This window comes from Wolffia australiana, chromosome 14 (assembly GCF_029677425.1).
Source record: "Wolffia australiana isolate 7733 chromosome 14, ASM2967742v1".
NCBI classification, from domain to species: Eukaryota; Viridiplantae; Streptophyta; class Magnoliopsida; order Alismatales; family Araceae; genus Wolffia; species Wolffia australiana.
In genome coordinates this window covers 5,292,951-5,305,730 of record NC_135848.1, presented here as the reverse complement: position 1 = coordinate 5,305,730, position 12,780 = coordinate 5,292,951, and the positions used below count along the sequence as shown (strand labels likewise).

At 38.5% G+C, this 12,780-nt stretch overlaps 1 protein-coding gene across 7 annotated transcripts; it reads left to right on the top strand.

Moving 5' to 3' along the window:
* Positions 1–323: 323 nt before the first annotated feature.
* Positions 324–10,812, top strand: LOC144711800 (ubiquitin C-terminal hydrolase 12-like). Of its 7 annotated transcripts, none has more exons than XM_078585869.1 (32): positions 324–482; positions 823–883; positions 983–1,142; positions 1,258–1,415; positions 1,787–2,052; positions 2,148–2,366; positions 2,455–2,563; positions 2,652–2,767; positions 3,489–3,587; positions 3,688–3,797; positions 4,720–4,794; positions 5,082–5,160; positions 5,242–5,391; positions 5,466–5,546; positions 5,614–5,733; positions 5,968–6,090; positions 6,185–6,262; positions 6,344–6,432; positions 6,637–6,745; positions 6,843–6,911; positions 7,119–7,229; positions 8,183–8,238; positions 8,316–8,493; positions 8,624–8,725; positions 8,813–8,884; positions 8,962–9,027; positions 9,218–9,283; positions 9,349–9,432; positions 9,823–9,939; positions 10,045–10,128; positions 10,289–10,375; positions 10,476–10,812. In XM_078585869.1, exons 1-32 carry the CDS (start codon positions 453–455, stop codon positions 10,518–10,520), a joined length of 3,369 nt encoding a protein of 1,122 aa, XP_078441995.1. In that variant the 5' UTR covers positions 324–452; the 3' UTR covers positions 10,521–10,812. The 7 variants fall into 7 exon arrangements, with proteins under 7 accessions (XP_078441995.1, XP_078441993.1, XP_078441997.1 ...); XM_078585867.1 differs by having other exon boundaries at positions 5,230–5,391; positions 9,826–9,939; XM_078585871.1 differs by having other exon boundaries at positions 9,826–9,939; positions 10,476–10,615.
* The last annotated feature ends 1,968 nt before the right edge of the window (positions 10,813–12,780 follow it).

The window sequence follows — 12,780 nt, the reverse complement described above, 5'->3', positions numbered from 1 at the left end:
ACGTACGTATGTATGTATGCATGTATGTATGCGCGTATGTATGCATGTATGTATATATGCATGTATGTATGTATGCGTGCATGTATGCATGTATGCGTGCATGTATACATGTATGTATGTATCTATGCATGTATGTATGTATGTATGCGTGCATGCGTGTATACATCTATTTATGTATCTGTCCTGGAGCAGGCATGGCTTAGATGGTTGTGAAGAAGATGGATGCATGCCACGTGGGACTGTTGGGACACGTCATCAAGTGTTGGGAACTCCGTTAATCAAACCTCTAATCATCTACAACAAATCCCCTCTCTTGTTTCTCTCTCTTCTTTCTCTCTCAAGCTCCCTCTCTCTCTCTAAACTGCCCTTATATATCTTGTTCTTGCCAACTCCGGCGGATTCCCCCGCTGCGCCGGCAACGGATCGCCCGCCCACGCTCGGTTTGTTCGTTCATGAGAATGGCAACGCCGCCTTCGAACGATGTTAGTTCCCCGACGAAGTTCCTCGTTTTGATTTGATTTTTGGCCTAGTTTTGTGCTCGTGCGAGTGTTCTTGTGCCGAGGGGAAGTTGAACGAGGTCAGTGGCGTCGGATTCGATCGTCTTCTGTGATAGTTTGATCCGGGCAATGCGGTTTTCGATCTTTTGTACCGCTTTCTTGTACCCTTTTCTTGGCTTCGGAGACCCAGATAACCAGAATTTTCGTTAATTGTGTGAACGATAGAGATCGTGATTGGGGCGAGGCTGTTTTACGGATCTGTCTGGTTTTCTTGGGCGTTGCATTGTCTTATAAGTCTGTTTTTCTTTGTGATTTTCTTCGGCAGCAGGAGGAAGAGATGCTCGTGCCGCATTCGGATTCAGTGGAGGGGCCGCGGGCTGTAGAAGGTAGCTCTGAATTTCCCCTTTGTTCTAGGGGTTGCTCATTTTTTCTGCTTCTTTGAATGATGATTTGCTCATGGAGTGTTGTATTTTGTTGTGCTCTAGCTCCGGTTGTTGCTCCTCAACCGGAAACGGTCAGCACCGCCGATAATCAACAGCTGGAAGATCCTTCGTCTTCTAGATTTACCTGGACGATCGAGAATTTCTCCAGGATGAACGCGAAGAAGCTCTACTCCGAGGTTTTCGTTGTTGGCGGCTTCAAATGGTACACAGAATGCGTTTAATTGTTGTTTTATTTTGTATTTAAATGCAACTTATGTCAGAAATTAGTTGTCGGAGTGAAGAATGTGTAATTGTTGTGTTTGTTATTTTCTGGGCAGGCGAGTTCTGATCTTTCCAAAGGGAAACAATGTTGACCAATTGTCTATGTATTTAGACGTTGCTGACTCGGCAAGTCTGCCATATGGTTGGAGCAGATTTTCTCACTTTAGTTTATCCGTGATCAATCAGATTCAGAGCAAGTATTCCATCAGGAAAGGTAAAGCTTAAGTGTTTCGTACCCTATATTTATCTTAAACTAGTAAGTTTATGGGCGTTCTGTGTATGAAATAATTTTTTCTAAATGTTACGATTGAAATATGCCATATTCTTTTCATGGTGTTTCCATGAATAAAGAGTTGAACCATGGCTGAAAAGCTGTGCTTCTTCAAATTATCGTTTCTTTTCTCTTGATAAATTTCCTCCACTATTGTGTGAAATCCTTGTTTAGGTCTATCCCATAAATTCTTCCTCATTACTTTTATACTGAGGTTTTGTAGTTTAGAGAAGCGGCTCTTCAGTTAGTACAGTTCGTTTTGATTGATGAGGACAATTGTAAGATCTTTTTCTTTTGAATTCTCTTTGCTTCAGAAACACAACATCAGTTTAATGCCCGTGAGAGCGACTGGGGTTTCACCTCATTCATGCCCCTGAGTGAGCTTTATGATCCAAGCAGAGGCTACCTTGTAAACGACACTTGTATCGTTGAAGCTGAAGTTGCTATGCGCAGAGTATATGACTATTGGGCATACGATTCAAAGAAAGAAACAGGTTTTGTTGGCCTCAAGAACCAAGGGGCTACATGTTACATGAATTCTCTTCTCCAAACTCTTTTTCACATTCCTTATTTCAGGAAGGTTCGGTTTCTTTCTCTATATTTCTTCTATAATCTTGCCTCTTGCCTCAATTTGAGCATAGACAATGATGAATTTATCTGTTTTGCATGGTTCAGGCCGTCTATCATATGCCGACCACTGAGAATGATATTCCCTCTGGGAGCATTCCTCTAGCATTGCAGAGTTTATTCTACAAGCTGCAGTATAGCGACAATAGTGTCGCTACTAAGGAGCTTACAAAATCCTTTGGTTGGGACACATATGACTCTTTTATGCAACATGATGTCCAAGAACTCAATAGGGTCCTATGTGAGAAGCTAGAAGACAAAATGAAGGTTGTAGTTCTGTTATATTTTTAAAATTTATCTTCACATTACTTCCCTGTCTACTTTATACATCGAATTGAATTTTTACTATCCACAGGGGACAGTTGTAGAGGGGACAATTCAACATTTGTTTGAAGGTCATCACATGAACTATATTGAATGCATCAACGTTGAGTACAAGTCGACGAGAAAAGAGTCATTCTATGGTGCATACTCTTTGAGCGTATCATCCTTCAAAGTCGTTCAATTTTTTATCTGTGATTTTTTCCTCTTACTTTGGGTGAAAATGGGCAGATCTTCAGCTTGATGTGAAAGGCTGCAAGGATGTGTACGCATCTTTTGATAAATACGTTGAAGTAGAGAAGCTTGATGATGACAACAAGTATCATGCAGAGCAATTTGGCCTGCAAGTATGTTACCGTTTTCACGGTTTCTGCGTGACAACTTTAAAGTTTTGCGTTTATATGACGCAGTCTTCTTTGGTGTCCTGTGGAGTAACCTTTATTTTTATGGATTTCTTGGAAAGTTTAGCGTTTCCATTGATGTATGAATAAGTTATTCAACGTATAAAACATTTGATTATGTTTCCTATTGTTTGGATCCTTCCATGGATCTATCCTCTCATATACGAGATAATAGATATAAATCTTTTGTCTGTTGTTGGCCATCTCTGGGCCTTTTCATTGATAAGCGTTTTTCCTGTTACTTGTGTTTATCCGGACCATTTGTTTGTTTTATGCTCCTTTAGACCAATTTTCATTTATCAACCTTACATCCAAAGTATTATCTTCAGAAAGTTAAGAAATAGGCATAAAAAAAGAAAAAAGAAAGTGGGTATTTAAAAAAAAGAAATAGGTATAAAAAATAAAAAAGAAATGGGTATTTAAAAAAAAGAAATAGGTATAAAAAACTCACAATCCTTTAGATTCGTGTTTTTTTCTGGATGTTGAGCTTCTTCGCTGGTGTGACTAAAAGAGATATATTTGGATTCTATTGTTGAGTTTGTTTCGTCATGACTTCTAATCCCTTGTTTTCTTTAAAAAAAGGACTTCTAATCTCATTACTTTGTTTCAATTTTATTGATGCATTCAGATATCTTACGGCATTTTTCTGATAAATTATTAATTTCAGGATGCCCAGAAAGGTGTTTTGTTTATTGATTTCCCTCCGGTACTGCAACTTCAGCTGAAGCGATTTGAGTATGATTTTTTACGCGATATAATGGTGAAGGTCGGTATCATCAAGAGTTTGATTCTTGGGACCTTATTCTTGCTGTGTTGCTTTTCCCGTCATGGTGTCTATTAACTACTTCCTTTTTCTACATTTCCAGATAAATGACAGATACGAATTTCCCTTGCAATTAGATCTTGATAGAGAAAATGGCAAGTATCTATCACCTATGGCTGATAGAAGTGTACGTAACCTTTATACACTCCACAGGTATTGCATTTGGTACTAGTAGTAAAATTTTCTCTCCAATGTTTCGTGATTTCACATTCAGACGCCCTAAAATATCATCTTTATTCATCGTCATGTGCATCAAAGAGCTTATTGATTTCATGTGTATCTACCACCTCTGCATTTGATGACAACGGACTTCTTAAGAACTGCATTCATTTTTAGACGTAACTTGAAATTTTCAAAAGGATAAAAAATGCGTTCTGTTTTTAGACTTAACTTCAAGTATAAGGAAAAAAAGCACACTATTGGAAAGTCGATCAATGGAAACCGTGCAGATTATTTTACGCTTTATTTCTCTAATTATCTCGTGCCTCAGTTTTGATTATGTTCCGGTTTGTTCTTTGAAGGATGACATCATTCCATTTGCGTTTCTCAAATTTTATTTTTCTTTTCTTGATGCGATTTGCGTTTTCTCTCTTGGATTTCCATCTTTAGTCTGTGATGCAGAAACTCGTCTTTTAATGCCTTGCTATAATGATCTTGGAACGAAGCTGCTATTTTTGTATCATTGCTCTAATGCTATTCGGTCACTGCTAAAGCATCTCAGAAGTAGGCGTGCTTTTTTTTCCTGAAGTGTCATTTGGCATATGAATTAGAAGGAAGGACAATGTAGTTTTAATTAATATTTAATTTATTCATAGATGTAGTTAACTAGAATTCCAGAAATTTGTCTGGACTTGAATTATGCTTCACGCCTGGCAAAATGGGTTTGCGGTGCTGTTCTATTTTACGCATTTTTGTTGTTTTAATTGCCTCGTAATAATCACAATCATTCGGTTTCAACACTTTTGGATATTTGTATAATTTGTTTCCTTCCGCGAATGCTTCTTTAGAGCCCTGATCATGTTTCACTTTTAGTCCCTGGTTTAGGAATTAAGTATTCTCTTGTATCTCCTTGCAGCGTTCTTGTCCACAGCGGGGGGGTGCATGGGGGCCATTACTATGCTTTTATTCGACCGATGCTTGCTGATGAGTGGTACGCCTTTTTCATTAGCAATACCCGCACAGTTTTTACATCCGCTCTTGCATATCTGGCATTGAAGATGTGTTTTTTTTGTGCTCATATTTTCTATTCTCCGCTCATACATTCGCTCTTACATCTCCTGGTTGAGTGATCATATGCGTGAGGAACCACTATTGAGAGCACCAATTAAGATATTGTTAGGGAGCTCTCTACTTTGATGTAATTATTTGATGCATTGCTGCATAGTGGATACTTTTTTTCCTTCCTACTTCTATTTTGATTTGTTTTTAAAATTTCAGGTTCAAGTTTGATGACGAAAGAGTGACAAAGGAGGACACAAAGAGGGCATTGGAGGAGCAATTTGGCGGTGAAGAAGAGGTAGAGGAATTGAATTCTAAAATATTTATTGTCCATTTTCTCTTTTCTTCAGTTGGTTTCACTTTTCAGTTTTCTTTGAAGCTGTTGCCGCAAGCAAATCCTGGATTCAATAATGCGCCTTTCAAATTCACGAAGTACTCAAATGCGTATATGCTCGTGTATATTCGTGAAGGTGACAAGGAAAAGATAATATGTAATGTAGATGAGAAGGACATTGCCGAACATCTTAGGGTAAGAGTGCATGAATCTTTTTCCTGATCTTTTACTTCTATTGAGATTGGAGTTTTGACATGGATAATTTTTAGATGAGGTTAAAGAAAGAGCAAGAAGAAAAAGAGCATAAGAAGAAGGAGAAATCGGAAGCTCACCTTTATACGTTTATAAAGGTCTGTTCCTTAATATAACCTACATTTCACTTGCGTGATGTCATATGTACCTCCAAAATTTATTCAGGTTGCTCGGGATGAGGACTTGGGGGAGCAGATAGGCAAGGATATATATTTTGACCTTGTTGATCATGAAAAGGTCCGAAGCTTTCGTATTCAGAGGCAGACACCTTTCTGTCTTTTCAAGGTGCATGCTTTATCCTACTTTAAGTAGTATTCCTTGGGGTTTATTAACTACACCATAGTTTTATTAGTCAGCTTGATTTGGAATCTGTTTGGGCTCTCGTCATAGATTGGAGGCCACTTCAAAGGGAAAACTGGAATATATTTTTTGAACCAATAATTCTAATGATTCTGATATTTCCGTTTGGTTGTTCATGTTTTTTCCTTGGAGAGGTTTTATGTATCATAATTTCTACAGGAAGAGGTTGCAAAAGAATTTGGAATCCCAGTACAGTGCCAGCGGTTCTGGTTGTGGGCTAAGCGCCAGAATCATACCTATCGTCCAAATCGGCCGCTGACTCCACAGGAAGAATTGCAATCTGTAATTTCTTTCTATCTCAATATGGCTTGTGATATCTTTTTCCCTTATTTCTGTGTCTGGATTGCTTATTAATCCATCTTTATGATCTTTCCAGGTCGGGTTATTAAGGGAAGTGTCCAATAAGCCTCATAATGCTGAGCTTAAGCTGTTCCTGGAGGTTGAATATGGGCTGGTAAAAGTTGTTCTAACTCGTATGATAAAAACTCTGTCGTAGAACATAGGGGATGATGGATATATTTTTTCTAATGTCCAGGATTTACGCCCTATTAGTCTTCCAGAGAAGACCAAAGAAGATATAATGCTTTTTTTCAAGCTTTATGATCCGGAAAAAGAGGAGCTTAGGTATCTTTCACTTGTGCACAGAAGAACTGATACATCTTGAAATTCTTCTTAAAACTTACAAATTTTCCTATTAAAAAGTTTACCCAGTTTTTTTTCAAAAGAATTCAGTGTAATAGCACTACAGAAATAATGATCAGCATGATGACGTTTCTGAAGAGGCCATTTTGTTGTGTTTTTCATTAACACGCACTCTTGAACATTCAGATATGTCGGACGACTTTTTGTAAAAACCATGGGAAAACCGGCAGAAATTCTGAGGAAGCTAAAAAAAATGGCTGGGTTCGATGCCGACCAAGAAATTGAACTCTATGAGGTATTACCTTGCGACCTTCTGTTTCAACCTATCAAGAGAGTTATCCTTGCATTCAAAAAAAAATCAAGAGGGTTAACCACCAAAGATTTATTTTCAGGAAATCAAATTTGAACCCGCTGTGATGTGCGAACGTGTTGACAAGGAAACTGCTTTTCGGACAAGCCAGGTATTTTAACGCTGGAATTTCCGTTCTTGTAGAATTGTGTTTATGCCATTGCAAAATACTTGAGAAGTTATTGATGTCCTTTCCCACGTAAGTTCATCTCGATCATTTGAAAATATGTACATCCATTTTTCTCCGTTAGAGATTGAAATTTTAATAATTTATTTTTTAAGTTCTCAATTCTTTTTTTTATGGTTTCACATCTCACAGATCGAAGACGGTGACATAATTTGTTACCAGAAGTGGCCACCGCCGGAAAGTGATAATGTGTATCGTTACCCTGAGATCCCGTCCTTCTTAGAATATGTCCATAATAGGCAGGTACGGACATGTGACTGTGCCAGCTCTGTGGGCTTGAACATCTTAAATTTTTTTTTTTCGTGTCCTTTATTAAAATAAGATTAATAAGTCATGTTTCAGAAAAAAAGATTAATAAATATTTCTTTTTCTTGCAATAGGAATCACGCCACTCATTGCCCTTCTGTTTCTTGTATCTCGACCTGATACCGTTTTCAGGAATTTTTAGGAAGCGAATCCACGCTGTGGAGAATATATAAACCATCATTCATGGGGACAAATCTGAATGCATGAAACAATGTAATTTATCATTCGCTTTCTAAAATAAGATGGCTTCTGGTATATAATCTTTGTTAGTGCGAGAAAGTGTGGTATATTAAATAGTATTTTTTAGGATGTAGATGCGTTGTAAGAGTTAAAATCCCCGTTCTTGGTTAACGTCTAACCTAGTTATGTGTATCATTGTAAGGACATCTTAAAACTATTTAACCATTTGGTCTTAGCCCCATGTCAACTGGGGATGTGCTCCTAAAATTTTCGATGAATCATTATTAGCATTAGCTTGGGGAGAATTCGATTAAGATTTTGTGAACCGCACAAAATTTTGAATACTGCTGGAAGTTCTCTACAGTGAGGCTAATATCGTCCTTCCCCCTGTGTTCTTTCATGGATCTGTCCTCTGCTTGATCTTCGGTTTCTGTAATTTCCATAACTCCTAACTCTGTTACTCATTTGTTTGGATCAAGGGTCTAAAGTGATATGATGCTCTTTTCCCTGGTCAATTAGAGGCTCTAAATCCAATATTCTTTTGTTTCATGTAGAGGTCCTTAACTACATTTATACATGGTTCTTGGAGATGTTTCAATGTAGAATATTTCATCCTTTTAAGTATATTTGGAAAGGGAACGTTTCATTGGCGTTGGCATCTTCCTCCAGTTTCCTTGTTTGCTAATTTAAATTTCTGATGGAGTCCACAGGTTGTTCATTTCCGGACGCTGGAGAGACCCAAAGAGGACGATTTCTGCTTAGAGCTGTATGAATTCGGATAAGATGTCTAATCAGTCAATGAATTAGCCGGGGTCCTTATTTATTTTCCAATTTTCACTTCAGGTCTAAGGTCTTGTCTTATGATGACGTAGTGGACAACATTGCCCGGCACATTGGTTTGGACGATCCGACAAGGATCCGGCTCACTTCGCATAATTGCTATTCTCAGCAACCCAAGCCGCAACCGATCAAATACCAGGGTGCAGAGCATTTATCAGACATGCTTATCCACTATAACCAGGTATTCCTTAACTTTGAAATTTATTTGATATTTTATTCAATTAGATGTCAAAAATAGGTGTTGGCCATAATATTTGAGTTTATATCGTTGCTAAAATATTAGATTCTAAGAAATAATTTGTCTGGTTTAGACATCCGACATTTTGTACTATGAAGTCTTGGACATGCCTCTCCCAGAGTTGCAAGAATTGAAAACTTTGAAGGTTGCTTTCCATCATGCCACAAAATTTGAGGTTCGAAAATGATTGTTGCCAATTTTTTGCTAACGGCTAGTGTTCGTTCTGGTAAAAAAAAATGAATATCCTCGTTGCTGTTAGCAGGTGGTGAACCACATCATAAGATTACCAAAAAACAGCACAGTTGCTGATGTTATAAATGAGTTGAAGACAATGGTATTATCTATTTGCATTTGATTAAACTTTTCTTAGATATCGTTTAAAGTTTTATAAATGTTTGATTGATGCGACAGGTAGAGTTGTCTCATCCGGATGCAGAACTTCGACTGCTGGAAGTCTTCTATTGCAAGATATACAAGGTCTGTGCGTCAATTTATAATATTTTTGGGTTTGACATTCGTATACTTGTGTCTCCTTGGACGAAAATCAGGCTGTCCTACGTTTTTGTTTCTTCTTCTAATTACTAAATTTAATCAATAACATTTTAGTTAAGATAATAAACTAATTAAAAAAATTAGAGTTCTTTTCATCTATTTATTTATACTGCAGATCTTCCCTCCCAGTGAGAAGATCGAGAACATAAACGATCAGTACTGGACATTGCGCGCAGAGGAGGTGAGTTTGCGTTACCATTCGATTCCATCTTTTGGCGAACACATGTTCCTGAGCTTGAGGCGCAGGTTCCCGAGGAAGAGAAGAACCTCGAGCCTCAAGATCGGCTGATCCATGTGTACCATTTCATGAAGGATCCACTGAATGAGATGGTGAGTGTCCATTGTCATCATTTCTCTCTCTCTCTCTCTCTGTCTATTTTTGTCTGTCTCTGTATATTTATGTAGATATATCTTTATCTCTCTCTGTCTGTCTCTCTCTTTCTGTCTCTATTCCTCTCTATGTACATCTCTCTCTCTCTCTCTCTCTCTCTCTCTCTCTCTCTTTCTGTCTATTTTTGTCTGCCTCTGTATATTTATGTAGATATATCTTTATCTCTCTCTGTCTGTCTCTCTCTTTCTGTCTCTATTCCTCTGTATGTACATCTTTCTCTCTCTCTCTCTCTCTCTCTCTCTCTCTGTTTTCTGTCTCTCTCCATCAATCTCTTGCTTGAATTAAATAGGGAAGCGGCATTGACATGGATGTTATGTTATGAAAATCAGCAGGTAAAAAACTTTGGGGATCCCTTCTTCATGGTTATTCATGAGGGCGAGACCTTGGCTGAGGCCAGTGATCGGATTCAGAAGAAGTTGCAGATCCCTGACGAGGAATACGCCAAGGTTCTCTCTCTCTCTCTCTCTCTCTCTCTCTCTCTCTCTCTCTCTACTTTTTGTCGAACACGTGGAAGTCAATGTGCTGAACATGGGTCTTTCTCCGTTGGGCAGTGGAAGTTTGCCTTTGTGTCCCTGGGCCGACCTGAGTATCTCAAAGACTCAGACGTTCTTTCTCAACGGTTTCCGGTGATCCCTGTAAGTATGAACTTGCCTTCTTTCTCTGCATTTTAATTTTACCGATTTCTTTCTTTCTGATTTCATAGTAGACCAAACTAACCTCTCTATCTCAATTTAACCGTCTACATACACAACCAACTTTAGTTAATCATTTCTCATCCCTTTCTAATTAAACCAGAGGCGAGACGTGTACGGTGCGTGGGAGCAGTACCTGGGCCTGGAACATTTAGACACCACCCAAAAGCGAGCCGTCAGTCCAAACCAGGTCCTCCATCTCTCTCTCCCTCCATTGTGTGTGTGTGTGTGTGACGAGGCTCATCTGTTAGACGAGGTGGGTTCTTAAGTTTCGTGTTGTATTGTGGCAGCAAAGCCGCCAAGCTTACGACAAGGCGGTGCGCATTTACAACTGAGAGGTGAGCTGCGGATGCAGCATAAGGCTCACCCATGGGACTTGGGTCGGGTAAAGGGCGGGGTTGGCCGAGGAGAAGTAAAGAGTGAGGGAATTGGATTAGATAATACGGTGGAGTCCGAGGTTGGCCATTGCCCCCCCGCCCGCTCCTCCTCGGCCCGGGCCATCCCCCCTATTTCAGCTCTCTCCTTCTCTCTCGTTCCCCCTCTCTGTAATTTAGCTCATGAAGCTGCAGATTTTGGTTCTCACAGTGTATACAATTCTACCCTTCTCACTATCTCTTTCTCTTTCAAGCTCTCTCTTTCTCTCTCTGGAAATCTCTCCATCTTTGAGAGCTGCCAAATTAAAATTGTGTCCTGTCAAAAAAACTAAGTGCCCAAGTCAAGACTTGCAAGGTAAGGAACTGCTGTAAGTGGGAAGTACAAGAGGGCATCCAAAAAAAGGTAAGAGCTTCTCTGTTTCTCAAATTTTAGAGATTGATTTTAATACATATATTTTTACTCAGCCAATTTTCATGTTGTTAGAGTTAAGCACTTAGCAACCGTGCTAAAAGCTATAGCTAATAGCAAGGGTGGTACTTTTCCTCTTTAATTGAGATGTTAGATTCAAGCACTTACCAACTGTGATAGATACTATAGCTAATAACACAGGGGGTATTTTTCCTCTTTAATCAAGATATTGTTAGGTTCAATCAAGATGTTAATAGTGATGGCAGTACTTTTACTTCTTAATCAGGATGTTGTGCTTCAACACATGTATATAAATAAAAATAAATTAATCTTGCAAGTCTTGGTATCCCATCTCTCCTTCCCTTACTGCAGGCATATATTTTTCGCGCTTCTATATGTTTCTCATCCCTCCACTTGGACCTGGCAAACTCTCTCCTGTTCTCCCCCTCTAATTTTATTCCAGATTTTGTTTATTCTGAAGACTAATTATTGAATTAAATAAATTTATTGCCGATTCACATGCCTCGCCTCCCTAAACACACTTAATGATGGCCTCTCTTGGCATTTCAGGATACATTTTCCCTCATACTAACTTTAAACAAATTTACATCTCATGCATATATATCTCATTTATTTATATTTTCCATGCTTGCATGCATAGACACATGCATTTATATGTTGCTATTTTATGCCCCTCTCCAAACAAACCAGATAAGAATGCCACATGGTTGCATTCACATGGGAACAAAGAGCAAGTTAACTCTAAAAATCATCTCCACTGTCTATCAAAAAAATATGAGCAAGGTGAGAACTAGATCCTGCTTCTTTTCTCGCAGCATAGCTGCTAACCTGCCATAAGACACTGCATATAACTAAGAGAAGAAGAAGTGAATTGTGGATGCCACAGAAGGAGAAGACAGTGAGGGAGAGTTGGGCTTATGAAGGAAGCCAAGTCATCCCTCCTCAACCCATCAGTAAATTTACCACTTGAAACAGCCTATTTTGGTTCCCAGTTTGAATATATTATACCCATATTCCCCCTCTCTCTAAACAATCCCTATCTTTGAGGTCTCATGTAAGAAAGATGCAGCTAAAGAGGTAAATAACTTCTCAAAGTAAGAGCTTCCATCAGTTGGACACATGCTCAGAAGATATATGAACTCCCAAGTTAATACATGATGAATAAGATGCTATTAATGAAGTAAATAACTTCTCAAAGTAAAAGCTTCCATCAGTTGGACACATGCTCAGAAAGCATATGAACTCGCAAGTTAATACATGATGAATAAGATTCTAACAAAGAAGTAAATAATATCTCAAAGTAAGAGCTTCCATCAGTTGGAAACCTGCTTAGACGGCATATGAACTCCCAAGTGAATACATGATGAATAAGATGCTATTAAAGAAGTAAATAACTTCTCAAAGTAAGAGCTTCCACCAGTTGGACACATGCTTAGAAGGCATATGAACTCGCAAGTTAATACATGATGAATAAGATTCTAATAAAGAAGTAAATAACTTCTCAAAGTAAGAGCTTCCATCAGTTGGACACAGGCTCAGAAGGCATATGAACTCCCAAGTTAATAGACGATGAATAAAATTCTATTAAAGAAGTAAATAACTTCTTTAAGTAAGAGCTTCCATCAGTTGGACACATGCTTAGAAGGCATATGAACTCCCAAGTTAATAGATGATGAATAAGATGCTATTAAAGAAGTAAATAACTTCTCAAAGTAAGAGCTTCCATCAGTTGGACACAGGCTCAGAAGGCATATGAACTCCCAAGTTAATAGACGATGAATAAAATTATAT

Coding starts and splice junctions, on each gene's coding strand:
- LOC144711800 (XM_078585870.1), top strand. CDS start 453: ATGAGAATGGCAACGCCGCCTTCGAACGAT. Junction 4,795..5,081: donor CCGATGCTTGCTGATGAGTG/GTACGCCTTTTT, acceptor TTAAAATTTCAG/GTTCAAGTTTGATGACGAAA. Junction 6,746..6,842: donor AAGAAATTGAACTCTATGAG/GTATTACCTTGC, acceptor ATTTATTTTCAG/GAAATCAAATTTGAACCCGC.